This window comes from Ornithorhynchus anatinus, chromosome 5 (assembly GCF_004115215.2).
Source record: "Ornithorhynchus anatinus isolate Pmale09 chromosome 5, mOrnAna1.pri.v4, whole genome shotgun sequence".
In the NCBI taxonomy this organism is placed as follows: domain Eukaryota; kingdom Metazoa; phylum Chordata; class Mammalia; order Monotremata; family Ornithorhynchidae; genus Ornithorhynchus; species Ornithorhynchus anatinus.
Genome location: NC_041732.1, coordinates 84,623,335 through 84,650,927, shown reverse-complemented (window position 1 = coordinate 84,650,927; position 27,593 = coordinate 84,623,335). Strand labels below are relative to the sequence as shown.

The 27,593-nt window shown below is 46.5% G+C and overlaps 1 protein-coding gene across 3 annotated transcripts in view; it reads right to left on the bottom strand.

The window, feature by feature from the left end:
- The window catches only part of RTTN (rotatin), a 189,942-nt gene that overhangs the window by 139,786 nt on the left and 22,563 nt on the right, over window positions 1-27,593 (bottom strand). For 2 of the 3 annotated variants that reach the window (XM_029065713.2, XM_029065715.2), the window contains exons 10-14: window positions 19,451-19,566; window positions 14,637-14,807; window positions 6,269-6,481; window positions 3,090-3,202; window positions 55-184 (exon numbers count right to left, since the gene is read on the bottom strand). In XM_029065713.2, the coding sequence (XP_028921546.1) occupies window positions 55-184; window positions 3,090-3,202; window positions 6,269-6,481; window positions 14,637-14,807; window positions 19,451-19,566 (743 nt within the window). Of the gene's footprint in view, window positions 1-54; window positions 185-3,089; window positions 3,203-6,268; window positions 6,482-14,636; window positions 14,808-15,051; window positions 15,221-19,450; window positions 19,567-27,593 lie in introns of those variants that run through there. The other variant, XM_029065717.2, reaches the window with a different exon arrangement.

The window sequence follows — 27,593 nt, the reverse complement described above, 5'->3', positions numbered from 1 at the left end:
ATAAATAGCGGGCTTTGGGGACAAGAAAAAAGCTGCTTGAATTCACGTTCTTACCTTAACCATTTCCAGGCAGCTGCGATAAGCTTCGGCTTTCACCGAGAGCACCGGGTAAGACAAGAGTCGCAGCAACACCTTTTGACTTTCACCCTGGAGCACGGGACCACTGGATTGGCCTGGTTTGCAGCTACAAGAAGAGTTAAACAGTTAAGATATGTCAGCTTCTACCCTGTGGCAAACCCCTGCACAGAAGTCTGGTTCAGAATGTGTCTCAGAGAACTTGAGCAGTAGGGGTCTCTGCCCTGACAACTCTGTTAGCTAGATTCCCATCCCAGGTTTCTAACAAGACCAAAGTTTCCAACTAGGGCTGAAAAGACCTAGAATGGTCCAGAAGCTCTTTAAAGCCCACCCCCTTCCCATCCCCATTCTTTCTAAAATCCCTTCCTTCAAATGCAAATTTGGCACTTCTGACTTGAAATCGAATATTGCAGAGAAAAGAGCAAACTGATCACGCCATAATGTCAGGCGAGTAAACAACTTTCTGGAGATGAGGAGATCCTTTGGCAGGGGACTCTTGCGGAGATGCCAGTCATACACCCACATCCCAGCGGGAGAGCAACTAAGCTCCCCCAGGCAGGTGGGTGGGAGCCCTAGCCTTCGAGCAAAACACAAGCTATAGGAGGACAACTTTGCTGGTGCTAATTGTGGCCGGAACTGTCGCCCACTTCCTTCGCTAAAGTTTCTACTTGGAGGGCTAGTTCTCATATCCTCTTCTTCACACCCAAGCACCCGCTCACTTTAAGCAGCTTCCTCAATGCTCTATCAGCAGAACCGCTTAGTCAGGATCCTCCTTCATGCGGCATAATCAATCGAGTAATCTATCATTGGTATTTGAGTGCTTACTGTGTGCACAGCACTGTACAAAGTGCTTGGAAGAACACCATACAATAGAGTAGGCAGACACAATTCCCTACCTTCAAGGACCTTTGAAGTCCATTCCTAAATTTCTACTTGCCAACTGTGTGACTGTGGGCAAGTCACTTAACTTCTCTGTGTCTCAGTTACCTCATCTGTAAAATGGGGATTAACTGTCAGCCTCACGTGGGACAACCTGATTACCCTGTATCCACCCCAACACTTAGAACAGTGCCCTGCACATAGTAAGCGCTTAACGAATACCAACATTAATTTGGTCTGCCTCCCCACCCATCAACAGACACTTCTTCTTTGCATAATTACTAGACTTGGAAGCTTTTCTAACAGTCTCTATTTTCCTACCCTAGAAATTCTTCCCTCATGCTTCCCTGGTAATCTCCTTCCTTTTTCCATCTCTCAGGTTCTCCCCGCCTTGTTGATAGATTGTGCTCATAATAAATCAATGACAGATTAAGCCCCAGCCTCTTGCCCCGCTCCTCACGGTTTTGTGGCAGCCTTCCTCCGGCAAAGGGGGGGCGGTCCCGTCTTTCTGTCATCAGGAGAAACGGAGTGGGAGGAAGGAAGGGAGAGAGGGCTGCCTCTCCTCCCGTCTGGGGGAGTAGAACAGTGAGGCAGCAAAACAGTGACCCTCAGGTGGGCCAAAGGAGGAGTTGGTAAGGGCTTCTCCTAGGACCAAGGACTAAGGTCCCCTAGGACCCAGTAGCCAAGTCCACCGTCTCCTTCCTAACAGACAGGAATAGTTTGGGAGCTCTCTGTTACTTAGCCCCTGGACGTACTAGCCTTGATGGAATTTCAATATGCATGGGAGCAAGAAATCATTTGTCCCCAGAAGCTGTCCAATGGAGAGGAGAAACCCAGAAGTCAAGAAGCCCCCTGGTCTTTCCAGGCGGGCCCACTGGACCCTACTCACTGGACCTTGATCTCATCTATCTCATCGCCAAGCTCTCGCCCACATCCTGCCTCTGGCCTGAAACGTTCTCCCCATTCATATCCGAGAGGCGCACGCTCCACCTTCAAAGCCTTATTGAAGGTACATCTCCCAGAGGCCTCCCCGACGAAGCCCTCATTTCCTCTTCACCCGCTCCCTTCTGCATCAACCTTGCACTTGGATTTATACCCTTTATTCACCACTCCCTCAGCCCCGCAGCACTTATGTATATAACTGTAATTTATTTATATTAATGTCTGTCTCCTCCTCTGTACTGTAAGCTCATTGTGGGCAGGAAACACGTCTACCAACTGTGTCTTACTGTACTCTCCCAAGTGCTTAGTACTGTGCTCTGCACACAGCAAGCACTCAATAAATACAACTGATTGTCCCCTGGAATCCTGAGTTCAAAGGGGGACTCAGACTGAATACTTCAGCTCATCCTAAATGCTGAAAGCTTTCAATTCAATCGTATTTATTGAGCTCTTACTGTGTGCAACGCAACGTACTAAGCACTTGGGAGAGACACATTCCCTGCCCACAACTAGCTTTGTTCTGTGCTCTTCTAGACTGTGAGGTCGTTGTGGGCATGGAATATGCCTATCGTCTCTATCTGTTGCCAAATTGTACATTTCACGTGCTTAGTACAGTGCTCTGCACACGGTAAGCACTCAATAAATACGATTGAATGAATGAATGCAACATTGTGGTATTGTACTCTTCCGAGCACCCAGTACACTGCCCTGCATAGAGTAGGGCTCCATAAATACTACTGATTGAATCATCAATTGATTGGCAGGACTACAGCCCAATCCCTTTCATCTCAGTCTGACAGCACCACTATCTCTGCAGGACATACTTTTTCTCCCTGGTTCCCACTGAGCCGCCATCTTGCCAATTGTCGCTGTCATTCCTTTCCGAGCAGCTCTTCTTCCTTGCCTGACTCTTGCCCCTCTCTCTGCCTCCCTCGTAGCCGCCAATCAGGCAGCTACTGCTCCAGAAGCGAATCAACAGGCGGTCAACACATAAGTACTTCAAACTGGGCAAGAAGCCCACAGTCAGCCAGCCCCCTCTTTGGCCTCTACCACTTCCTGCCCTTACGGGAAAGTAGAACACTAGAAAGCAGCGCCATCCCGATCCTTTCATAACCCCCAAGACTTAGCACAGTACCAACTAAATTCTAATCGGGGCCTAAAAGTATGTAATCTTTTAGGAGAGGATTTATTACATGTTTGAACAGATGGAGATGAATTCCTTTAATAACGGAAAATGCTGATGATAAAAAAGGCTTCGCAAAGCCTGGTCTGCCAGCTCCACTAATTCAAAGAGATTCTTCTCTCCCTGGAAAAGAAGGAAAGTGCAACATTAAATGTCAGAATCCCATCAGATGCTTATCGGCCAACTAAATAGCTTTTTAATAACCAGAGCATTCTGTGATTTGAAGAACATTTTTCTCCTGCCTCAATCTATTTCTTCAACAGGGAGTCCGTGGATTCTGGCTCTGGAAGGAAGAAGTAGGGCAGGGAAGCCGCAGAGCTGGCCCTCAGTATGATTTGAGTTCAGCAATGAGCGGGGATGGGTTCTCTGTGGCTCGCTGCTGTTGTCAGGGAGCCCTCATCCAAAATGGAAGCGACGAGGGCCTAGAAAGTGGGAACGTGGGAGTACAGGACGGACTTGACACAGAGCCAAGGCAGTTGGAAGTTTGGGGAAGGCTGGAAGAGAAAGTGGGAATTGGGGAGGTCTAGCAACAGGGCCGGGAAAGCCTGGGTTTGCAAATGGAATATGTAACTAATTCATTCTCCTCTAAACTGTCTGCTCCTTGGGGACAGGAAACGTGTCTACCCACTATGTTATGAGGCACTCTCCCAAGTCCTGAGTACAGTGCTCCACACACAGAAAGTGCTCAGTAAATATGATCGATTGATTAGGTTCTCATAAGACTATAAACTCCTCCAGGGCATGGAAAGTGCCGTTTAATTCTGTTTTATGTTCCAAGCCACTTAGTGCAGTGCTCTACCGACAGGAGAGGTCAAACCACATTGCTGCTGAGGGACCTCTTTCATGTGGACAGTTCTAAAAAATGGTCCTTGCTTGTCCCCTGTTGTACCACTTTTCTGAAACCTATCAAGGGAGAATCATAAGAGCCTTTGGTAAACTTGAAAAGGTGCATCCAGTTTGGGGATGTTTAAACAGAAGTGATTCTCACTGACAAAATACCAACAGGTTCTAGAACAACACTGGCTGGCATATTCGGGCTCCAAGTTCTTGGACATTCAAAAACGTACATTCCAGGACTGAGCTGATAATTGAGTCTCCCCTAAGGAATGATGGATGCATCTAGGTCCCGGGACTTTTCTTTTTTTTTAATGGTATTTGTTAAACACTTACTATTTGCCAAACACTGCTCTAAGAGCTGGGGTACAAGTTAATTAGGTCACACAGAGTCCCTATCCTGCATGAGGTTCATAGTCTAAGTAGAAGGGAGAACAGGTATCCCCATTTTATAATTGAGGAAACTAAGGCACAATGAAATTAAGTGACTTGCCCACGGTCACCCAGCAAGGAATTGGCAGAGCTGGGATTAAAACCTAGGTCCTTCTGATTCCCAGGCCCGTAATCTCTTCATTAGGCCACACGGCTTCCCCTAAAGCAGAGGACTTTAGTTCTCCTGAGCAGATTTTCGGTCCCGGGTATGGTGCTCATGTTTTGTACAGTGCTACACGCATGCTCTCATCCCTGCCAGCCATGCTCACACTGGGGCGGGGAGTGCAAATAGGAGGTGGACAGCTTCACCGTTTTAGCCAGGTCCACGTAGAACAAGGCCTAAAACCCACATCTCTTGATTCCCAGAACAGCACTTTCCCCACTGGACCAACAGCAGGTCTAAAACTGAGGTAACGAGGAAGTGAATCCAAGCCTGTCTCTTCCTGGGCCTTCAGGGATTCCCGGTGACTTTCCGCACAGGATTCTCATCAGTGGAATATTAAGAACACTCCCTCTGCTGCAGCCCTGACCGGATGGGTCATTCGGGAGAAGGCTTCAATCCATGAACAGGTTGCTACTATCTGGTTAGTCCCTGATGGGAGCTGGGAGGTACACTAAAGCCGCGAGGCCATGAAGGTGCCACTTCACCAATACATCAATCAACGGCCTTTGACTGACACAGGGAAGCAGCATTCTCTTGTGGAAAAAGCACAGGCCTGGGTGTCAGTGGACCTGCGTTCTAATCCCGGGTGACCTTGGGTAAGTCACTTTATTTTTGTGTACCTCAATTTTCTCATCTATAAATTGGGGATTAAATCCCACTCCCTCCTACCTAGAACTGTGAGACCCACATGGGACAGGGATTGTGTCCAACCTGATTACCCTGTATCTACCCAGTGTCTGTTACAGTACTTGCCACGTAGTAAGTGCTTAATAAAAAAAATAATAACAACAACATTTCTTGAGCAACTTCTGTGAGCCAAGCCCAACAATAAGCGCTTGAGCACACATCCGTGATAAATTGGGATCCCAGGATCGGAGCAGGCGGCATCAGCTCTTGGGGAAAAAAACCCCAGATTCCGGGGCCTTCCATGGTTTGGGAAGGATGGAAGGAAGAGGATGAGGGAAGACTGAGGGGCAGCAGGGGCAAGACTACTTCCCTTCCCTTCTGGAGAAGTCCAGATTCCCTACCTCAAAGGCTTCCACCTCCTCTTCTGATACTACACGAGCTGCAGCTCCAGAAAAGAGAGTTTTTGCGCTCTCTGGAAAAGTTAACGTTCTTCCCAAAAGGCCCAATCACACGACCCAGAGTGGGAGAAATGAAATCGTTAGAGCCGATATGCAAATACGGCTCAGAAAATACTGACATTGCCCCATTAAATCATAAGCTCCTTGAGGGCAGGGAACATATGTTTCTCTTCCGTTAGACTCTCCCAAGGGCTTAGTGTGGTGCTCATTAAGTATCAATGATTGAGACAGTGGTGGAAAATAAGTCACTGAGTGAACATTCATATACATCCATTTGTGTCATTTATGTTTATAAAATTTGTCATGTTGACTCATTGTGGGCAGGTAACATGTCTACCAAATCTGTTTCATTGTATTCTCTCAAGCACTTATTACAGTGCCCTATACCCAATAAACAATAAATACAATTGATTAATTGATCATGACAAATGACTTAAAATTCAGCAAAACCACTACCTACCCTAAATTTTTTGTTACTCTTTTCACACCAGCGAGGTTATAAATCCTACTATTGGAAACCTTTCGCAAATTGAGATTTGTTTTATTTCTTTATTATACACAAACCTTGGCACTATGTCAATTGCTAATGAACCAATTCCACTTCTAACTGATCACCTGTGAAACGTTTTGGCACAACTAGATAGTCTGCAGAAGATTTTGCAGTTAGTTTCCTACCTCCTTTCCGATATCGGTCAGGAAGTTACAGCTGCATTCAATTGAATGAACAGTCTCTGCCGTCCGTTTATAAAGGTTGTAGTTCTCGAAATCCAGCTGCTCCAGGTAAGCGACCACAGACTCGTGAATATTTGGATACTCCAAAGAAAAGGGTATGTCCATGGCCAGAAGGAACAATGCATTCATCAATCTCTCAGGTAAAACCTGGCTTGCCTTGAAGGAAAGGACATAAATGGATAGTTGAAAGTGTTATGGCAGCATATAAATCAAAATAAAGGAACAGAAATAATCCATTATTTTTTTATCTTTTTTTTTTTATAAAAGCAATTTATCTTGCATTTCTTTTTCTACCTGGGGCATTACCCATTGTGCAAATGAAATGATATCCTTCCTTGGCATGTGAGGTTGTTTACTTTGGACATGTCCCAAATTCATAGGTGTGTTGCTGACACTGCATTAAAGGATGTCTCCAATTTCCTGTGTTATGATTTCAAAACTCCAACAGGAAAGAGGAAACCATTTGAATTTCCACCAAAAATTCTAGAGAAAATTACAATTGCAACTTTAACTTAATTATAAGGAATGTTTAGATTCACTGATTTTAAGAAAATCCCAGAACGGGAGCTAATTTTAGCTGTTTGAAGGTCATGCTCGATAAAGACCAAGCACCTCCAGACAATAAATTGGACAAACAACGCCTTTTAATCAAAAGAAATCTTTCTGGGTCGGAAACTTATCAAAAGCACGACATGACACAGAAAAACCTTAGCCTGAAACCCATCATCAGGTAAAGATCAGGCATCGCTAGCCCCTTAAAGAAGTCAGGGGAAACTTTACTACACTGTAGTGGAGACTGTAAGCTCCTTGTAGGCAGGAAGTTTGTCTACCAACTCTGTTGCATTTTACATGCCAAAGTGCCTAGTACAGGGCTCTGCACATGGCAAGCACTCACGGGGAAGCAGCGTGGCTCAGTGGAAAGAGCCTGAGCTTCGGGTTGGAGAAGCAGCGTGGCTCAGTGGAAAGAGCACGGGCTTTGGAGTCAGGGCTCATGAGTTCGAATCCCAGCTCTGTCACTTGTCGGCTGTGTGACTGTGGGCAAGTCACTTAACTTCTCTGTGCCTCAGTTCCCTCATCTGTAAAATGGGGATGAAGACTGTGAGCCCCACGTGGGACAACCTGATTCCCCTATGTCTACCCCAGCGCTTAGAACAGTGCTCGGCACATAGTAAGCGCTTAACAAATACCAACATTATTATTATTATTAGAGGTCATGGGTTCGACTCCCGGCTCTGCCACTTGTCAGCTGTGTGACTTTGGGCAAGTCACTTAACTTCTCTGGGCCTCAGATACCTCATCTGTAAAATGGGGATTAAAACCGTGAGCCCTACGTGGGACAATCTGATCACCCTGTATCCCCCCAGCGCTTAGAACAGTGCTTTGCACATAGTAAGCGCTTAACAAATACCACCATTATTGAAAGGGCAGAATAATAACAATAGCAATAATAATAATAATTGTGGTATGTTAAGTCTTTACTTGTGCCAGGGATTATACTAAGTGCTGGGTTACATAATAATAATAATGATGGTATTTGTTAAGCACATAGTATGTGCCAAGCACTATTCTAAGCACTAGGGTAGATACAAGATAATCAGGTTGTCTCACGTGGCGCTCACACTTTTAACCCCCATTTTACAGATGAGGTAACTGAGGCATAGAGAAGTGAAGTGGCTTGGCCAAGGTCACACATCATACAAGTGGTGGAGCCAGGATTAGAACCAACGTCCTCTGACTCCCAAGCCCACGCTCTTGCCATTAAGCCACACTGCTTGGACACAGTTTCTGTCCCACATTAGAGCTCACCGTCTTAATCCCCATTTTACAGAGAGCTAACATAGGCAGAGAGAAGTGAAGTGACTTGCCCAAGATCATACAGGAGACAAGTGGCGGAGCCGGGATAAGAACCCAGGTCCTCTGACCCCCAGGCCCGTGCTCTTTCCACTGGGCCACGCTGCTCTTGCCCGGCCTGATTTCATGCATTCTGTGATGACAGACTCCCACGAACTTGGTACAGTTAAGCAGCAAACAAGATCACAAATACTAGTGGTGCTGATCCCAAGGCCTTCCTAAGTCACTGTGTACTGGGCTGGGAGAGCATGCGCAGTGTGCTGAGTAAGTCAATCCATCCATCAATGGTATTTACTGAGCGCTTACGGTGTGCAGAGCACTGTACTATGAGCTTAGGAGAATACAATCCAACAGAGTCGGTAGGCATGTTCTCCATCCACAGTGGGCTTACAGTTTAGATGGGAAGATGGACATTAATATAAATAGATTACGTGTAGGTACCTAAGTGCTATGGGACCAAGGGTGGGGTGAATGTCAGCTACTCGAAGGATAAAGATACAAGTGCGTAGACATCGCAGAAAGGAGAGGAAGTAGGGGATAAGGGGGTTTATCAGGGAAGCCTTCTCGGGGGATGTAATTTTAATAAGGCGTTGAAGGTGGGCAGAGTCACGGTCTGGCATATATGGATGAGGAGAGAGTTCCAGGTCCAAGAGAGGATGTGGGAGAGGGCATAATAATAATGTTGGCATTTGTTAAGCGCTTACTATGTGCAGATCACTGTTCTAAGCGCTGGGGTAGATACAGGGTAATCAGGTTGTCCCACGTGAGGCTCACAGTCTTCATTCCCATTTTTACAGATGAGGTCACTGAGGCACAGAGAAGTGAAGTGACTTGCCCACAGTCACACAGCTGACAAGTGGCGGAGCCGGGATTCGAACCCATGACCTCTGACTTCCAAGCCCGGGCTCTTTCCACTGAGCCACGCTGATGGCAAGAGGGTAGATGAAATCAAGGTACGGTGAGCTAATTGGTGCAGAGCCGCCAAGTGTGCAGGCTGGGCTGTAGTAGAACATCAGTGAAATAAGGTGGATGGGGAAGCGATCTCGTTGAAGGCTTTAAATAATGATAACTATGGTATTTGTTAAGCGCTTACTATGTGCCAGGTGCCGTACTAAGCGCTACAGGTGCCGTACTAAGCGCTGGGGTGGATACAAGCAAGTCGGGTTGGACTCAGTCCCTGTCCTACGTGGAGTTCACAATCTCAATCTCCATTTTACAGATGAGACAGCAGACACAGAGAAGTTAAGTGACTTGCCCAAGGTCACAAAGGAGACAAGTGGTGGAGCCAGAATTAGAACCCATGACCTTCTGACTCCCAGGCCCGTGCTCTATCCACTATGCCATGCGGCTTAAAGCCAACGGTGCTGAGGAGTGTGACGCAGAGGTAGATGAGCCGCCACGAGAAGAGTCAGCAAAGTGCTCCCCACAAGGCAGTCCCTGGGCCTCTGGAGGGGTGGGATCCTGGGACAACCTGCCCTTTGCCCTCCAGATGAACACCTAAAGGATAGGAGTGCACCAACAAGGCTTAAAAACAGCGTGGCTCAGTGGAAAGAGAACAGGCTTGGGAGTCCAAGGTCATGGGTTCGAATCTCAACTCTGCCACTTGTCAGCTGTGTGACTGTGGGTAAGTCATTTAACTTCTTTGTGCCTCAGTTACCTCATCTGCAAAATGGGGATTAAGACCGTGAGCCTCACGTGGGGCAACCCGATTATCCTGAACCTACCCCAGCGCTTAGAACAGTGCTCTGCACGTAGTAAGCGCTTAATAAATACCATTATTATTATTATTATTAATAATAATAAAAGACTGCACAAGAGCTAAGGAGCAGGGTGGCCTAGTGGAAGATCATGGGCCTGGGAGTCAGAAGAGCTGGGTTCCAATCCCAGGTCAGCCACTTGCCTCCTGGGTGACCTTGGACAAGTCACTTAACTTTCCTGTCCCGAGTTTCCTTACTTGTAAAATGGGGACTCAATGCCGGTTCCCCCTCCTTAGACTGTGAGCCCCATGTGGGGTAAGGACTGCGTCCGACCTGATTAACCTGCATCTACCCCAGGGCATAAAACAGTGTTTGACTCATAGTAAGCACTTCGATACCATAACAGTAACAACAAGGGCTTCACAAGCAGCAGGACTGATCGCTCCCCAGGAGTGTCCACCTTCCCCCCCACAAAAGAGATGCCCATCCGGATCTGCCCATCATGGCGACCCCACACAGCATGAGAAGGGAGAGGGGAGGATGGGCATGGCTTAGTGGAAAGAGCACGGGCTTGGGAGTCAGAGGTCGTGGGTTCTAATCCCTGCTCCGCCATTTGTCGGCTGTGTGACTTTGGGCAAGTCACTTTACTTCTCTGTGCCTCAGCTACCTCATCTGCAAAATGGGAATTAAGACTGTGAGCCCCACATGGGACAACTTGATTACCTGGTACCTATCCCAGCACTTAGAACAGTGCTTGGTACATAGTAAACGCTTAAATACCATCATCATTATTATTTAGCCTCCACCCACACAGAAACACAAGGGACAGTCTCCACCCGTTCATATAGCCTCATCACCCATCCTCAAGAGAGTAGGGCTAACATTTGTGTTCAGAAAGCACCGAGTTCAGGTCTCTGCCCTCAACCGTTCAAGAAATTCTGCTGATTGACTTGCCCAACCTCAGTAGGTCAGAGAGCAAAGATTCAGTTCTCAGTCCTATGCGCTCTCCGCCGGAGCACATGAACATCTCTTAGTGGTTATTCTAAAGGATTAGAAAGAGCAGGCTCATCTTCCAGCATGCTCAGTGCCTACCAGTTGGATGTTGGTCTGCATGGACACACGCAAAGGGCTCTCTACAGAGGCCCCCTCTGACTAACAAATGCCACGGTAAGGTTCCTGGAATTCCTTAACCCAGATTCTGAAATTAGCCTTATACGGCAATAATGTCCCCCCCGAGATTTTTCACAGAAAAACTTCATGCAAGGGCATGGACATCCAGCATGGGTGGTCCTGTTACACCAGGCTCACCTGTAGTCTGCCACCAGCCTTTAATCAGCGTGGCTCGGTGGAAAGAGCCCGGGCTTGGGAGTCAGAGGTCATGGGTTCGAATCCCAACTCTGCCACTTGTCAGCTGTGTGACTGTGGGCAAGTCACTTAACTTCTCTGTGCCTCAGTTACCTCATCTGTAAAACGGGGATGAAGACTGTGAGCCTCATGTGGGACAACCTGATGATCTTCTATCTCCCCCAGCGCTTAGAACAGTGCTCGGCACAGAGTAAGCGCTTAACAAATGCCAACATTATTATTATTATTACTCTAGGTGAGTAGCCACTCCCTAATGTACCTGCTGACATCTAATTTCTGTGGTGCAGAAACCCAGGTGGTTATGAACTAGGACATTTCAGAGTGTAGATTAGGAGACTTCTGAGACAGCTCTACAGGCCAAAAGGCGTTTGGTGAGCTAGCAACAGGCAGAGGGCAGCATAACCTTGTAAATCACAAACTGGAGAAGGACTAAGCGATGATAACAAAATGAAGTCTCTACACTTGCAAATATTCCTTTAAAAAATCCTTATCCAATTCACCAGTCCAAGGAAATAAGATCGTCGAAAACCAATACCTTAACAGCAGGATTTTTCTGGCACGACCTGATTTATACTACTCGGGATTTTATGAAATGAATCTTTACAAAAACTACTAAATGGCAGATTAAGTAGAAGAATAGCTATAGATTTACTTCTCCTTTACTGAACTCAAACGCTATTCAATGCCTAACTGAAATGCTTACAAGAATCTAAATCCCAGAGTAGCCACACCCCAAACTCATTTTAGGCAGAACAAGGAGTGAGGAAACAATGACCCACCTGTCGAAACCCCTTGCCAAATCCTCCCCTCTGACCCCAATTTTAGTTATTAATTGGTGTTTTCAAAGTAGCGAGCCATACCCAAAGGCTAGAAGAAAAGGCCAGGAACAAAACCATTAATACCAGAAAATCTGCCTTTTTAGGACTTATCTTGGGCTAGTTGGAGATCTGATCACCTCTCATGCTTGTGGAGTGGGACCCTAATCTTCCAGGACTTTGCCCAATCATACGCTTGTCCAGGAGTTCCTAAATATTTCATTGCATGACTGCCCAAAAAGAATACCTTCTATCTGAATAGTGCTTTTATTTTTTCCAAAGAACTATCCACATCATTTATCTCAAGCCACCTTCAAAGCATCCCCGTGAGTTGTGGACAGGCAGGTAACACTGCATTATGGAATTGAGGAATCTGAGGCCCAGAGAGGAGGCTAAGTGACTTTGCTCAAAGGCAGTCTAAAACTCAAACTTAGATTTCCTGCCTCCTAGCCCCTTGGTCTTTCTGCTATACTAAAGTGATGTCTGAAATTGACAGAGAACTGTGAGACCTTTAGCAGTTAGACTCCACTGCCTTCCTCCAGAGCAGAAAGGCCCAGAGTGGCCCGCATTCTTCTGCAAGGGAAGTAAGTTGGCCTAAAAGGGTTGGGATGGCTGAAGTCCTCATGTCCTTCAGGGAGGCAAAAGAACAATCTAGATTCAACCAGCAAGGGAATGGAGGGAAAGGGCCTTAACAGTCCTGACTGTTGCAGAAGTTACTTGGTGAATCTGCCCCTCTTTTTCCACTTCCAAATTCATCTCAGCCTCCCCTTCTCCCCGTCCCCACTCACAAAAACCACGCAACCTCACCTCAACTCTCCCCTCCCAACAACTTTCGAATGGGAAACACTACATTAGCTGACATGCTAACTGCCCATTGCTATTCCTGGCTTTGCTTTTATTCCTTGACAAGCAAGAAAGCAAGCTCAAAACAAAGCTTCACATATACAAAAGAAATTAAAATAGGAGGGAAAAAAGATAAGTTTCTCCTCATGCTCTGCTGCACTGCAAAATAACAAGAAGGAAACAGATTCCCCTTGTAAAACATGGGTTTTTCCAACTGTGGTATTAAAGAGTCACACTCCGTTTTCTTTTAACAATTCTGCCTGTCACAGTTCTGTATACAGGCTGTGGACAACACTTGGTGGGTTCTGTGAAGTGAAGGTGTGCAAGCCAGATTGGAGAGGGTCAAGAAAAGAACTGGAAGAGACCAATTTGAGACAGCAGGTGTAGACAACTTCCTCAAGGAATTAAGAGAGGAAGGGTGGGAAGGAGATGGGGCGATAACTGGAGGGAGGCATAGGGTCATGGGAGAGGGTGTTTTTTAGGGTAAGGAAGATATGAGCACGTTTGAAAGTAGTAGGGAAGAAGCCATTGGAGAGAGAGCAGTTGTAGATGGTGGTCAGGGAGAGAAAACAGGAGGGAGTAAGTGCTTTGATATGGTGTGAAGGTATGGAGTTGGATGCACAGTGAAGGGGTTGAATTTTGAGAGAAGGCAGGAGATCTCATCTTGAGGAAGGATAGGAGAGTTGACAAAGGGACAGGAGCGGGGTGGAACTGGAGAGGAACAGGGGAGATGTGAGGGAGATCACTTCTGATAGATTCAATTTTCTCAATAAAGTAGATGGCCAGGTCACTAGGGGCAAGGGATGGGGGGGCGGGGCAACTGGGGGTTTGAGGAGGGAGTTTAAACACCGGAACAACTGACGAGGTCATGGGTGTCAATAAGAATGGAGAAATAATTTGGCCAAACAGTGGAGAAGGTAGAGTTCAAGCATGCGAGGATGAATGTGAGATGAATGAAGTTGGCCTGATATTGAAATTTCTGTCAGCAGTACTCTGCAGCTTGTGACCAGAAGTGAAGGAAGTGGACTGACTGGGGAGGTGATCCAGGGCTGTGGAATGGTGGCACAGGATCGACGAAGGGATAGGGGAGCGAGAGAGATGAGTTCAGTAAAGATTTCAGAGATGGTGAGGGTAGAAAATGTACATTGACTAGAGATGATGAGATCAAGTGTGTGCCCAGGTTGGTGAGTGGCAGAGCTGGAATGAAGCAGGAAGTCAGTGGAGCTGAGGAACGACGGAAAGCAAGCAGCAGAAGCGTTGTCAGAAACATCTATGTGGATATTGAAGTCCCCAAGGATCAAACAGGGATGGAAAAAGAGGGAAGGGATGTGAGAAAGGGATCAAAATGTTATATTAAACTTTCCCAAGTACTTAATACAGTGCTCTGCACAAAGTAAGCACTCAATAAATACAACTGCCTGATTGACCTTCCCCAAACCTACTTATGTTTCACCCAGTAGTAGTAATAGTATTTACGAACCACTTACAAAACAGCACTGTACTGAGTGCTGGGAGAGAATATACAGGTAGGAATTAGACAAGGTCCCTGTCCCTTGGGAGGCTCACAATCTTAGAAACCCAATAGCCCCTCACCCCTTTTTTCCCCCACGAGCCTTGGCTCTTCTCATCTGAGAGTGATTTCAGGGATTTAACCCCTACAGTTGGCCTGGGAAACCTCCAGTGAACACTCGATACATTAATTCATTAAGCTGAAATTTAACAACTCTATTTGTTCCCCACCTTTTCCACAGGGAGCAGTGTCTGCAACAATCGGACTGTGAAAAGTGAAATGCTGATAAATGCCATTCTGTGGTGCCCAAGCGTGGACTCCGGCTGCTCGGAGCTGATGCTGCTTTTGTGGTAGGTTAGCGTTTCCCCGAGGGATCCCAGAACTGAGATCAGCTTCTCTTTCTGGAAACAAACAAAACAATTAATCAAGCAATGATATTTACTGAGTGCTTACTATGTGCAGAGCACTCCACTAAGCTCTAGGGAGAGTACAATACAACAGAATTGGGAGATATGTTGCCTGCTCCTTTCCGTTACTACCCTTTCCTCCCTTCCATGGCTCCTCCTCCCTTCCGGCGCTTAGAACAGTGCTTGGTACATAGTAAGTGCTTAACAAATACCATTATTATTATTATTATTATGATACCTCTGCCTCTCCTGATATAGATCTGTACCATCTGCAGTTCCTCTCCAGCAACTCCCTCCTCAGTCTACCAATCTAGCTCCACTTTCAGCACATATCCTGAATCTGCTCTCACTCAGCTCAACACTGACCTGCTCCTGGTTAAACCCTACAGCTGCCTCCAGGGCCTGGTTAAGCTTTCAGTGAGCCTGGACCAGGTGAACCCCGTGAGTCCAGCCAGGTCAGAGTTCATCCCTTCCTGCCCTCACTGAACACACCCACACTCCCCAGCTTAAGGATGCAAGTCCTTCTCTCTGACCTGGCCATGGCCATGGCAGGAAGGAGGAGGGGAGGTCAATCAATCAATCGTATATATTGAGTTTTTACTATGTGCAGAGCACTGTACTAAGCACCTGGGAGAGTAGAGTACAGCAATATAACTATATCAAACAAAAACTCCTCACTATTGGCTTCAAAGCTCTCCATCACCTTGGCCCTTCTTACCCCACCTCCCTTCTCTCCTTCTACAACCCAGCCAGCATATTCCGCTCCTCTGGTGCTAACCTTCTCACTGTGCCTCGATCTCTCGTGTCCCGCCATTGACTCCTGCTCCATGTCCTACCTCTGGCCTGGCACGCACCCCCTCCTCAAACCCACCAAACAATCACTCTTCCCCCCTTCGAAGCCCTACTAAAGGCGTATCTCCTCCAAGAGATCTTCCCAGATTAAGCCCTTTTCCTCAGCCCCCCCTCGCTTCTGTACCGCAACTTGCTCCCTTTGCTCTTCCCCCCTCCCCGCCCCAACGCACTTATGAATAAATGTATATATCTGTAATTCTATTTATTTATATTGATGTTTTGATGTCTGTCTTCCCTCCTCTAGATTGTAAGCCCGGTGTGGTGGGCACGGACAGTTTCTCTTTATTGCTGAACTGTACTTTCTAAGCGCTTAGAACAGTGCTCTGCACACAGTAAGCGCTCAATAAATACAATTGAATAAATGAATGAATTCTCGGCCCATAACAAGTCAGCAGGGGGAAGTGAGAGTTGGTTGTGTGTAGGCCGTGGGCAGCTTTCCGCCCTTTCCACCCAAGGTTATGGCAGCCACAGCTCTTCCCCTGATCTTACTGAGCTTCCCATTATTTGTGACCAACTGATTCCCTTCTGCACTCTCTACCACAACTTCACACTCTCCTAGGCTTCTCTCTCCCACTCAAAAACTGCCTCCAAGCCTTTGGAACTGACAACACTATTTTACCACACTGATTCACAAGTGTGCACCATAATTTCACATGTTATTGTCTTCATAAGCATGCAATAATTAACTCCCATGTTCTAATATGTAGTTGAATAAGACAACCTCTTCCAACTTGAGAGAATAATGCCAGCATCCTAAATCCACAGAATCAATTACAAAGGAGCTTCTCTTTGCTGATGACTGTGCCCTGGATGTGCATGCTCCATAACTATTTATATTATGTCTGTCTCTAGAGGGGGAGATGGACATTAATATAAATAATTATTTATATTATTATGATATACATAACATATATTATTATTATCTGTCTCCCCCTCTAGACTGGGCAGTGAATGTGCCATTTAGTGTTATTCTGTACTCTCCCAAGTGCTTAGTACAGTGCTCTTCACATGGTAAGTGCTCAATAAATACGACTGAATGACTGAATGAAGACCTGCAACTTGTTATAAATGTTTTTTTCAGCTCTGGCAAGGTACTGTAGACCAGCAATTAGCCTGAAAAAGACCAGAATCAGTTGGCACCCTGCCTGTTCTCTCCAATGATGCACAAATAGGCAAAAACGTAGCCCACTGAGAGAGCCAGCAGACCCTCAGGAGACTGACGGAGGCTATATATCTTTCTTATATATATCTTAAATATATCTTATATATATATTTATTTAGAGAGAGAGAGAGAGAGAGAGAGATATATATACTTCATATTTGAAGATGACATTGTTTTCTGACAAGGCAGATACAAAACTGCTTGGATAGCACATATATTCCCATTCCCCTCTCTCTTTTTATTCGATTCAGCTACTTTCTTTATAACCTTAAAAGTGACTCAAGAAAAATCCTAACTACTCTGAAGCTCTTTTCCCCCTCCTCTAAGAAAGCTTTAAGCAGTATGTAGAAATTAAATGTTTCTAATTATCTACTTAGATATACCAAAGAAATGATACTTTTACCAAACCAAAGCAAACCAAAAATAGTTCCAAGCATTTTTGCTGTATTTAACATTTCCAGCATATTAGCTGGAAATTAAACAACAAATTTAACCTTTAAAATAAAAATAATTCATTGCGTTCTGAAAGATCAGCAGCCAGAAGTAAAGAGTGACCTATTAACTTGCTGATTAACATAAAATTCTTTGGCCAAAACTCTCAGCATTTGGTAATATTGTCCATTACAAGGAAAATTTTAGTAAGTGAAAATCCAAAAAATCAGGGGATTTGACTTTATATTTTGAGAATGGGGAAAATTGGGGGGCAGAGCATTGAGGAGATGGGGCATGGACATTCATGCTCTAAGAGGAGGGAGGAAAGAAGAATATTTTATGAGGGAGACAGAGTCGAGGAGAGTGGAGAGAGTAAGAGGGAAGTGGAGAGAGTGGGGAGAATAATAATAATAATAATAATTATGGTATTTGTTAAGCACTTACTATGTGCCAAGCATCGTTCTAAGCACTGAGGAAGATACAAAGTAAGCAGGTTGTCCCACGTGGGGCTCACAGTCTTAATCCCCATTTTACAGACGAGGTATATATAAATTAAGTGGTTTGCCCAAGGTCACACAGCAGACAAGTGGCGGAGGCAGGATTAGAACCCACGTCCTCTGACTCCCAAGCCCATGCTCTTTCCACTAAGCCACGCTCCTTCTCTAGAAAAGTGGAGAGAGTGGGAGGAGGTGGAGAGAGTGGGAGGAAGTGGAGAGAGTTGGGAGGAAGTGGAGAGAGTGGGAAGAAGTGGAGAGAGTGGGAAGAAGTGGAGAGAGTGGAAGGTAGTGGAGAGAGTGGGAGGAAGTGGAGAGAGTGGGAGGAAGTGGAGAGAGTGGGAGGAAGTGGAGAGAGTGGGAGGAAGTGGAGAGAGTGGGAGGAAGTGGAGAGAGTGGGAGGAAGTGGAGAGTGGGGCAACATGGAGAGTGGGAAAAAGTGGAAAGGGGGGAAGTGGAGAGAGCAGGGGCAAGTGGAGAGAATGAGGAGAGAATGGCAAGCAGGGGGAGAATGTAGAGAGAGTGAAGTGGGGAGAGTGGAGAGAATAGGGGGAAATGGAGTGACAAGGAGGGAGTGGAAAGACTTGGGAGAGTGGAGACAGTGAGAAGGAAAGTGGAGAAAGTGAGGATGGAAATGGTGAGAGAAGAGAGATACAAAAAAGGAAGCAATAGAGATAGAATGAGGGAGAGGAAAAGGAAGGCAAGGATTTTAAGGGAAGAACACATTCCCCTCCTTTACTGCCATCTCTCTGGCCCTCCCTGACTACGGTGGCTGAGAGCAAATGAAGCCCAGGAGCAAAGGGTCTGTCCCTTCCCTAAAGTCCTGTGAGAAGATGTCCTCAGGCTGGCCGCCTCCTGACTCCCCCCGTCCTGGTCTGCCCCATGGGGCAGTAGCGTTCACCCCACGGGGCTGCATAAATCTGGCTCTGCTGCCTGTCAGTCACATCTGTCCCAGCCACGGCCCCTGGCTGTGTTGTGAGATATAAGAAGCCCCCGTTGCCCCAGCCACCGTGACTCCGGAGCCCGAGCCGGCCCATCCTCACTGACCCAACACGGGCTGCCCGGGCAGACCAGAGAGCAGCAAGGCAGACAAACAGCTCCCGCTTTGGGGTGGGGCAAGAGGACCGGAAAAAGGCCCCAGCGCCACCACCTGGGGTCAACTTGGTTCAGCTGTAGTAGTTTGGCCTGGTCCCTGGGGCTATAGAACCCACAGTCTGGGCCTAGGCTGAGAGAACTCCACCCTCATGATTCACCAAGCCCTATATAGGAAACATTCCCCGTAACACAGTGTATAGCTCCTCACAGTCACTGCTACACTCTCACCACAGATTGCTTCATATGAAGCATACATTTTACACTCTATCTGAGCACCAATTGGCAACCCTCAAAAGTAATCTGAACCCCTCAAAGGGAAAAAGGCTATGTCTGATTCCTATCTGCATAGTCTCTCCCAGCGCTTAATACAGTGTTCTGCACATGATAATTCCTTAATAAATGCTACTGCTACTAATGGGTACAGTAGCCATACAGGGTGTCTTCCCATTGAAGGAAAAAACTCATCAGGAATTTCTCAAGCTGAACCCATTGCAGTTCTGAAAATGAAAAGCTTGAAAGAAGGGGTTTGGCCAAGGACTGTGTAGAATAGCAAAGGCACTGACTTGTATTAACAAACGATAGAAGGAAATGCTTTGCCTCACCAATTCTAAGGCAAAAAGGCTGTTGTCTTCCCAGGTTTCTTCTGACAGCGTATTGCCGAGAAGTAGCATGTTCTCCGCAAGCAATTCCAGGACCCGCAATGTCATTCTTCGACCGCCTGGGAATACAGAAGGGAAATGGGGTCAGTTTTTTAAGATAACTTGGTATACTGAAAGTTTTAGCTCTCAGAAAAGTGCTCACTGATGATCCTGACTAATAACAATGACAATAATAATAATTGGATCTTAACAAAGGTAATTATTCATATATCTGATCTCCATGAAAAAGACAACCTGGAAAACTGGAAGCATCCAATGGTTTTAAACTCCCCCTCTTTTCTTCAGTGGTATTTGCTAAGTGCTTACTATATACCGAGCACTGTACTGAGCTCTGGGGTAGATATACGACAATCACTGAGCTCCAGTCCCTGTCTCACATGAGGCTCATAGTCAGGGAGTAAGATTTAATCTCCATTTTAAGGAAGGGGACATTGAGGCCCAGAGAAGTTAAGTGACGAGAAGCTAAGTGGCTTGCCCAAGGTCACTCAGCAGACAAATGCTGGAGCTGGCACTGCAGCCCAGATCCATGCCCTTTCCACTAGGCCATGCTGCTTCTCAAAATCTGGGAGTTTGAACTTCAGAGCAGTCAAGTCAGTTTTCATGAACCACCGTGATTCTATAGTATATCTACCAATGTTTGGAATCATACCCACTTTTCCCTTTCTTGTCTAATGTAAATGTTTCCAAAGCTGATGGAAGAGAATCTAAGGGGACTAATTGCATTAGCAAACTCAAATTGGATCTTAACAAAGCTAATTAATCATATATCTGATCTCCGTGAAAAAGACAACCCAGAAAACTGGAAGCATCCAATGGTTTCAAACTCCCCCTCTTTTCTTCAGTGGTATTTGTTAAGCATTTACTATGTGCCAAACACTGTTCTAAGCACTGTTATAAGTAGATAATAATAATGATGATGGTATTTGTTAAGCACTTATTATATGCCAAGCACTGTTCTAACTGCTGGGGTAGATATAGGGCAATCAGGTTGTCCCATGTGGGGCTCACACTTTTAACCTCCATTTTAAAGATGAGGTAACTGAGGCACAGAGAAGTGAAGTGGATTGCCCAAGGTCTCTCAGCAGACAAGTGGTGGAGGTGGGATTAGAACCCACATCCTCTGACTCCCAAGCTCATGCTCTTTCCACCGAAGCCACACTGCTACAGTATAATAGTATTTATGGAGCTCTTCCTCTGGGCAAAGCACTTACTAAGCAATTGGGAGAGTACAAGTGTTAGTAGACACGATCCCTGCTCTCCAAGAATTTACAGTATAGCAGACATTATGCTACAGTGAGGAAAGTGTAGGAGTGATATGCTTAGCCCTTATGAAAAGGGATGAAGTCAGTTAGTCAGTCATATTTACTGAGCACTTAGTGAGTGTAGAGCTTTGTACTAAGCACTTGGGAGAATAGAATATTCATTCATTCAATCATATATATTGAGCGCTTACTGGGTGCAAAGCACTGTATTAATATCACAGACACCTTCCCTACCCACAACAAGCTTAAAGTCTAGAGGGGCAGATAGACATTAATACAAATAAAACTAAAGTATGTACCTAAGTGTTGTGGGGCTGGGAAGGGTGAAGAATAAAGGGAGTGGGAGAAGAGAAAAGGAGGGCTTAATCGGGGAAAGCCAATCAGAGGACATGTGCCTTCAATAAGGCTTTGAAGGAGGGGAGAGTAATTCTCCGATATTAGGAGAGAGGGCATTCCAGGTCACGGGCAGGACGTGGGTGAGAGGTCGACGTAGGGTGATCGAGGTAGTGTGAGAAGGTTGGCATTACAGGAGCGAAGTGTGTGGACTGGGTTGTAGTAGAAGAGTAGCAAGGTGAGGTAGAAGGGGGCAAGGTGATGGAGTGCTTTGTTGGCAGTGTTGCAGGGAGGAATAGAGTGGGGAGATGAGAAAAAAACTGGGGAAGAGACTCCCAAGTCCTCTTGGTGGGAAGACTGAAAAACCAGAGTTCCCTAGGCTAGGCTTTTCTATAGACAGCTTCCCAGTCTAGACCTGAGCCCAGTCCAAAGTCCAAGCCAAGGCTCGGCCAAGCCCCACGCTGGAGACAACACAGTTTCCTACGTGCTTCACTGTGCACCTGAAACGCTCCAAAAAACTAAGTATGCTTGGTCCTGCATGGGCCTTCTCTGTCTGAAATGTTTATTCAATGCTTGATTTGATGACTTGACTCAATACCTCTCTGTGTCTCACGTCTCTTTTTGCTCATTATACATAGGATTACCCACTCATCCGTCTTAATTTTTCCCTTGTCCCTGACAGGCGGACGACAAGTGAGTCTGATGAGCTCTATGAATCTGCATACGTATTTACGGAATAAAAAACACCAAGGAGACAGATAGTACATCTTGTCAAGCACACTACCCATTTAGCCAAGCGAGTTAATACCAACTCAAGGCCCTAAAGATGTTTAACCAAGTCTAAACAAAATTCAGGCTGCAGACTGGATGAATTTTAATGAAGGTTGAAAGTGTGAATCACAGGATGAGTACCATGGTGGAACCAAATAAGACCTGACTAGAACAACGCGGGTGAGAAGCCTGATGTTTTTGTTTTGTTTTGTTTGTAATAATAATTGTATTTGTTAAACACTTACTTTGTGCCAGGCACTGTACTAAGCGCTGGGGTGGATACAAGAAAATAGGGTTGGACACAGTCCCTATCCCATATGGGGCTCACAGTCTCAATCTCAATTTTACAGATGAGGTAACTGAGGCCCACAAAGAAGTGAAGTGACTTGCTCAAGGCCACTTAGCAGAAGAGTGGCAGAGCCAGGATTAGAACCCATAACCTTAGGTCTCCCAGGCCCATGCTCTATCCACGACGCCATGCTGCTGTGTTATTTATTAAGTGCTTACTGTGGGTTAAGCACTGTATTAATCTCTGGGGCAGATACTCTATAAGCAGATCGGACACAGCCTCTGTAAAAGGGAAAACAAGTATTTCATCTCCAGACAGATGAGAAAACTGCAGCACTGAGAAGCTAACTGCCTAGCCCGGAGTCACAAAGAAAGAAAGTGGCAGAGCTGGGACTGGAACCCAGGGTCGCTTATTGTATCTGTTACGTACCAAGAACTGTACTAAATGTTGACAGAGATACAAGATAATCATTTGGACAGGAGAAGCAGCATGGTCTAGTGGATAAAGCACAGGCCTGGTAGTCAGAGGACCTGGGTTCCTGGCACTCAGTAAGTGTTTAACCTCCTATATGAGGCTCACGGTCTCAGTAGGAGGGAGTAGGATTTAATCCCCATTTTTCAGATGAGAAAACTGAGGCACAGAGAAGTTAAATGACTTGCCCAAATTTAGACCCTTGCCCAAGTAGATCCTTGACCTCTCTGCTGCCTTTGACACTGTCGACCATCCCCTCCTCCTCCATACCTTATCTCACCTTGGCTTCACGGACTCCGTCCTCTCCCGGTTCGCCTCTTACCTCTCTGGACGGTCATTCTCGGTCTCCTTCGCTGCCGCCTCCTCCCCCTCCCATCCTTTAACTGTTGGAGTTCCTCGAGGGTCAGTTCTTGGCCCTCTTCTGTTCTCCATTTACACTCACTCCCTCGGTGAACTCATTCGCTCTCACGGCTTTGACTACCATCTCTACGCAGATGACAAGCAGATCTACATCTCCGCCCCTGTCCTCTCCCCCTCCCTTCGGGCTCGCATCTCCTCCCGCCTCCTGGACGTCTCCACCTGGATGTCGGCCCGCCACCTAAAACTCAACATGAGCAAGACTGAGCTCCTCATCTTCCCTCCCAAACCCGGTCCTCTCCCAGACTTCCCTATCACCGTGGATGGCACGACCATCCTTCCCGTCTCTCGGGCCCACGATCTCGGTGTCATCCTTGACTCGTTTCTCTCGTTCACCCCACACGTCCTATCCGTTACCGAGACCTGCCGGTTTCACCTTTACAATATCGGCAAGATCTGCCCTTTCCTCTCCACCCAGACGGCTACCTTACTGCTACGGGCTCTCGTTATATCCCGGCTAGACTACCGTGTCAGCCTTCTCTCTGATCTCCCTTCCTCCTCTCTCGCCCCGCTCCAGTCTATTCTTCACTCCGCTGCCCGGCTCATCTTCCTGCAGAAACGATCTGGGCATGCCTCTCCCCTTCTTAAACACCTCCAGTGGTTGCCTATCAACCTCCGCTCCAAACAAAAACTCCTCACTCTAGACTTCAAGGCTCTACATCACCTTGCCCCTTCCTACCTCTCCTCCCTTCTCTCTTTCTACCGCCCACCCCGCATGCTCCGCTCCTCCGGCGCCCACCTCCTCACCGTCCCTCGGTCTCGCCTATCCCGCCGTCGACCCCCGGGCCACATCCTCCCGTGGTCCTGGAACGCCCTCCCTCCTCACCTCCGCCAAACTGATTCTCTTCCCCTCTTCAAAACCCTACTAAAACTCACCTCCTCCAAGAGGCCTTCCCAGACTGAGCTCCCCTCTACTCCCTCTACCACCCCTTCACCTCTCCACATCTTAACCCTCTTTTCCCCCCATTTCCCTCTGCTCCCCCCCCTCCCTTCCCATCCCCTCAGCACTGTACTCGTCCGCTCAACTGTATATATTTTCATTACCCTATTTATTTTGTTAATGAAATGTACATCGCCTCGATTCTATTTAGTTGCCATTGTTTTTACGAGATGTTCTTCCCCTCGACTCCATTTATTGCCATTGTTCTTGTCTGTCTGTCTCCCCCGATTAGACTGTAAGCCCGTCAAACTGCCACATGAATGAACATGTAGCAGACCAGAATTAGCATGTATGATTAGCATGTATGATTAGCATGTATGATTAGCATGTATGATGCATGTATGTAGTATGTATTAGAATGAACATGTAGCAGACCAGAATGAACTGTAGCAGACCAGTCCCCTAAGTCAGAGACCTGTGCTCTTTCCATTAGGCTATATTTTTCATTCATTCAGTCATTCAATAGTATTTATTGAGTGCTTACTATGTGCAGAGCACTGTACTAAGCACTTGGAATGTACAAATCGGCAACAGACAGAGACAGTCCCTGTCTACTGACAGGCTTACAGTCTAATCAGGGGAGAAGGACAGACAAAAATAACAGCAATAAATACAATCAAGGGGATGAACATCTCATTAATAAAATAAATAGGGTAATAAAAATATATACAATTGAGCGGACGAGCACAGTGCTGAGGGGAGGGGAGGGAGAGGGGGAGGAGCAGAGGGAAAGGGGGTAAAAGAGGGCTTAGCTGAGGGGAGGTGAAGGGGGGTAGAGGGGCAGCAGAGGGAGCAGAGGGAAAAGGGGAAGCTCAGTCTGGGAAGGCCTCTTGGAGGAGGTGAGCTTTAAATAGGGCTTTGAAGAGGAGAAGAGACTTAGTTTGGCGGAGGTGAGGAGGGAGGGCATTCCGGGACAGTGGGAGGACGTGGCCCAGGGGTCGACGGCAGGATAAGCGAGAATGGGGGACGGTGAGGAGGTGGGCAGCAGAGGAGCGGAGCGTGCGGGGTGGGCAGTGGAAAGAGAGAAGGGAGGAGAGGTAGGAGGGGGCAAGGTGATGGAGAGCCTTGAAGCCTAGAGTGAGAAGTTTTTGTTTTGTGCGGAGGTTGATAGGCAACCACTGGAGGTTTTTAAGAAGGGGAGGGTGAAAGTTAAAAACCTCAACCTGCGGATCAGCACTAACTCACATTCAGAAGAAACATGAGGAGAAGAAACTTTCAAAAAATAATTTTTGGTCCCAAAATACTAAAGTTAAGTTTCTGCAAATGAAACCAAAGTTATCTGGCTAATCTTTAGTGCCCTTAAAACTTCCACATTTCAACAGCTGGCATAGAGTCTTAAAAATCGCTCCTGCTAGTGAGCATGTATAAATGGTGTGCTATTTCACTGCAAAGGGCAAGAGGAAATTTAGAAAATTAATGTTTGAAGAAATACCTGTACAATTATCAATTTGACTTTTACAGCAAATTAAGAAAAGGTTAGAAGCAAGCATGACATATAAAGCTATTTTTCTCATTGTAAAATGGGTGCAAATTAGTATGTGTACATCACAATCAATTGCTGGCAAACAAAGACACATCTATCCCAGTGATATAACCTATGGCCTCGACTACCATCTCTACGAGAAGGATTTCCAAATCTACCTCTCCGGCCCAAATCCGTCTCTTTCTGTGCAGTCTCACCCTTCCTGCTGACTTCAGGACATCGGTATCTGGAAGTCCCAACACCACCTCTAACTCAACATGTCCAAAATTGAACTCTTCATCGTTCCCCCCCCAAGGCCTTGTCCTTCCCAAGACTGCCCCATCACAGGAGGCGACAGCACCATTCCAACTGCCTCAGAAGCCCCATAACCCTAATGCTATCCTTGACTCATCTCTCTCGTTCGACCCACGCATTCGGTCTGCTTCCAAATCCTGTTGACTCTTCCTTCACAACATCTCTAAGATCTTCCCCTTCCTCTCCATCCAAACTGCTACCCTGCTGATCCAAGCACTTATCACAGTTCACCTCAGCTTCCTCATTGACCTCCCTCCCTCCTGTCTCTCCCCTCTCCAGTCCATACTTCATTCTGTTATCCTAGCAGGGCTCACTGGATAGAGACCGGTCCTGGAAGCCAGCGAAAGGGCAAGAGGGTTGGTAGACGTGATCCCGGCCCACAAGGTCTGGAAGCTTACATTCTTACATTCTCATTCCAAGACTATGTCAATAGCAAGAGTTCAATACATACACCAACCTCTTGGAAACAGAGATCACAACAACATCCAAAGGGCAAACATTTCTCCCATGTTTGGTCTGCAAGCCAAGTTGTATGATTTTCTTCCAAAAGTCATCCTGAAAATTATAGTAGGAAACCGCAGCTTCTCAGCAAACAAAAAAAAAAAAATCCTCATGCCTTAAAGGTTGCACTGCATGGGACTCATTTAATGTTTGGGAGGGCTTTAAAGAACAGAAGTTCACTCATCTTATGCTTCTGCCTTGCCAGGTCGGCTAACTCTCTAAGATGGGTTTTTGAAAGGAGCAAACTTTCCTTACTCTATAGGAAATATTGTCTCCTCAACCCTGTCTCAATACAGCCATCTCTTATTGAAGATGAGGCCGTTCAACACAGGAAAGCTTCCAGCTCTCAGAGACTCAGCACTTGTCCCAGCCCGTGGTTGGGCAGGGATTGTTTCTATCTGTTTGCCGAATTGTACAGTGATCTGCACATAGTAAGTGCTCAATAAATGCGATTGAATGAATAAATGAACTATTGAGGAAGGCACTGACAACATGACAAATGGCACCGCACCCGGACCTGATGGCATATGCTCCTGCTGAGATCTACCAGTGTGGAGATCTACTAGCGTTCTTTAAAGCCCTGCTAAAATGGTTACAGAAACACTTCCTCAACTTTTAGAACACTGAGGCCATGCCACAGGATAGCAGAGCTTCCACCATCATCACCATCTTTCTTTTTTTTTTTAAATGGTATTTGAGAAGCGCTTACTATGTGCTAGCCGTTGTACTACGCGCTGGGGTAGATACAAGCTAATCAGGTTGGGCACAGTCCATGATCCACATGGGTCTCATAGCCTTAATCCTCATGTTACAGATGAGGCAACTGAGGCACAGAGAAGTTAAGTGATTTGTCCAAGGTCATACAGCAGACATGAGGTGGAGCCAGGGTTAGAACCCAGGTCTCTGACTCCCGGGCCCACGCTCTTTCCACTACCCCACACTGCTTCTCGAGGGAGGAAGGGAGGACAAAGCCAAGCTGAGGAGATCAGGGAGGGGCGGCGTGGAAAAGAAGTAAGTGGATGAACCCAGAGTTTAGCATGAGGTGGTTGAGATTGGGGTTGGTAAGGGGCCGGACTAATCCTTCAGGACTCCCACCATCACTGTGAAATATCCAAGGCGGAGGGGCTCTGGCCCTCTGGTTTACCAAACTAGCAAACCCCATTTCACTTCCATTACAGATATTGCCTTAACTCTCTTTCTCCCTCCAACTAGGAGAGAGAGAAATTACAAGAGAAGCAGCGAAAAACAGCTTGGCTCAGTGGAAAGAGCCGGGGCTTGGGAGTCAGAGGTCTTGGGTTTGAATCCCGGCTCTGCCACTTGTCAGC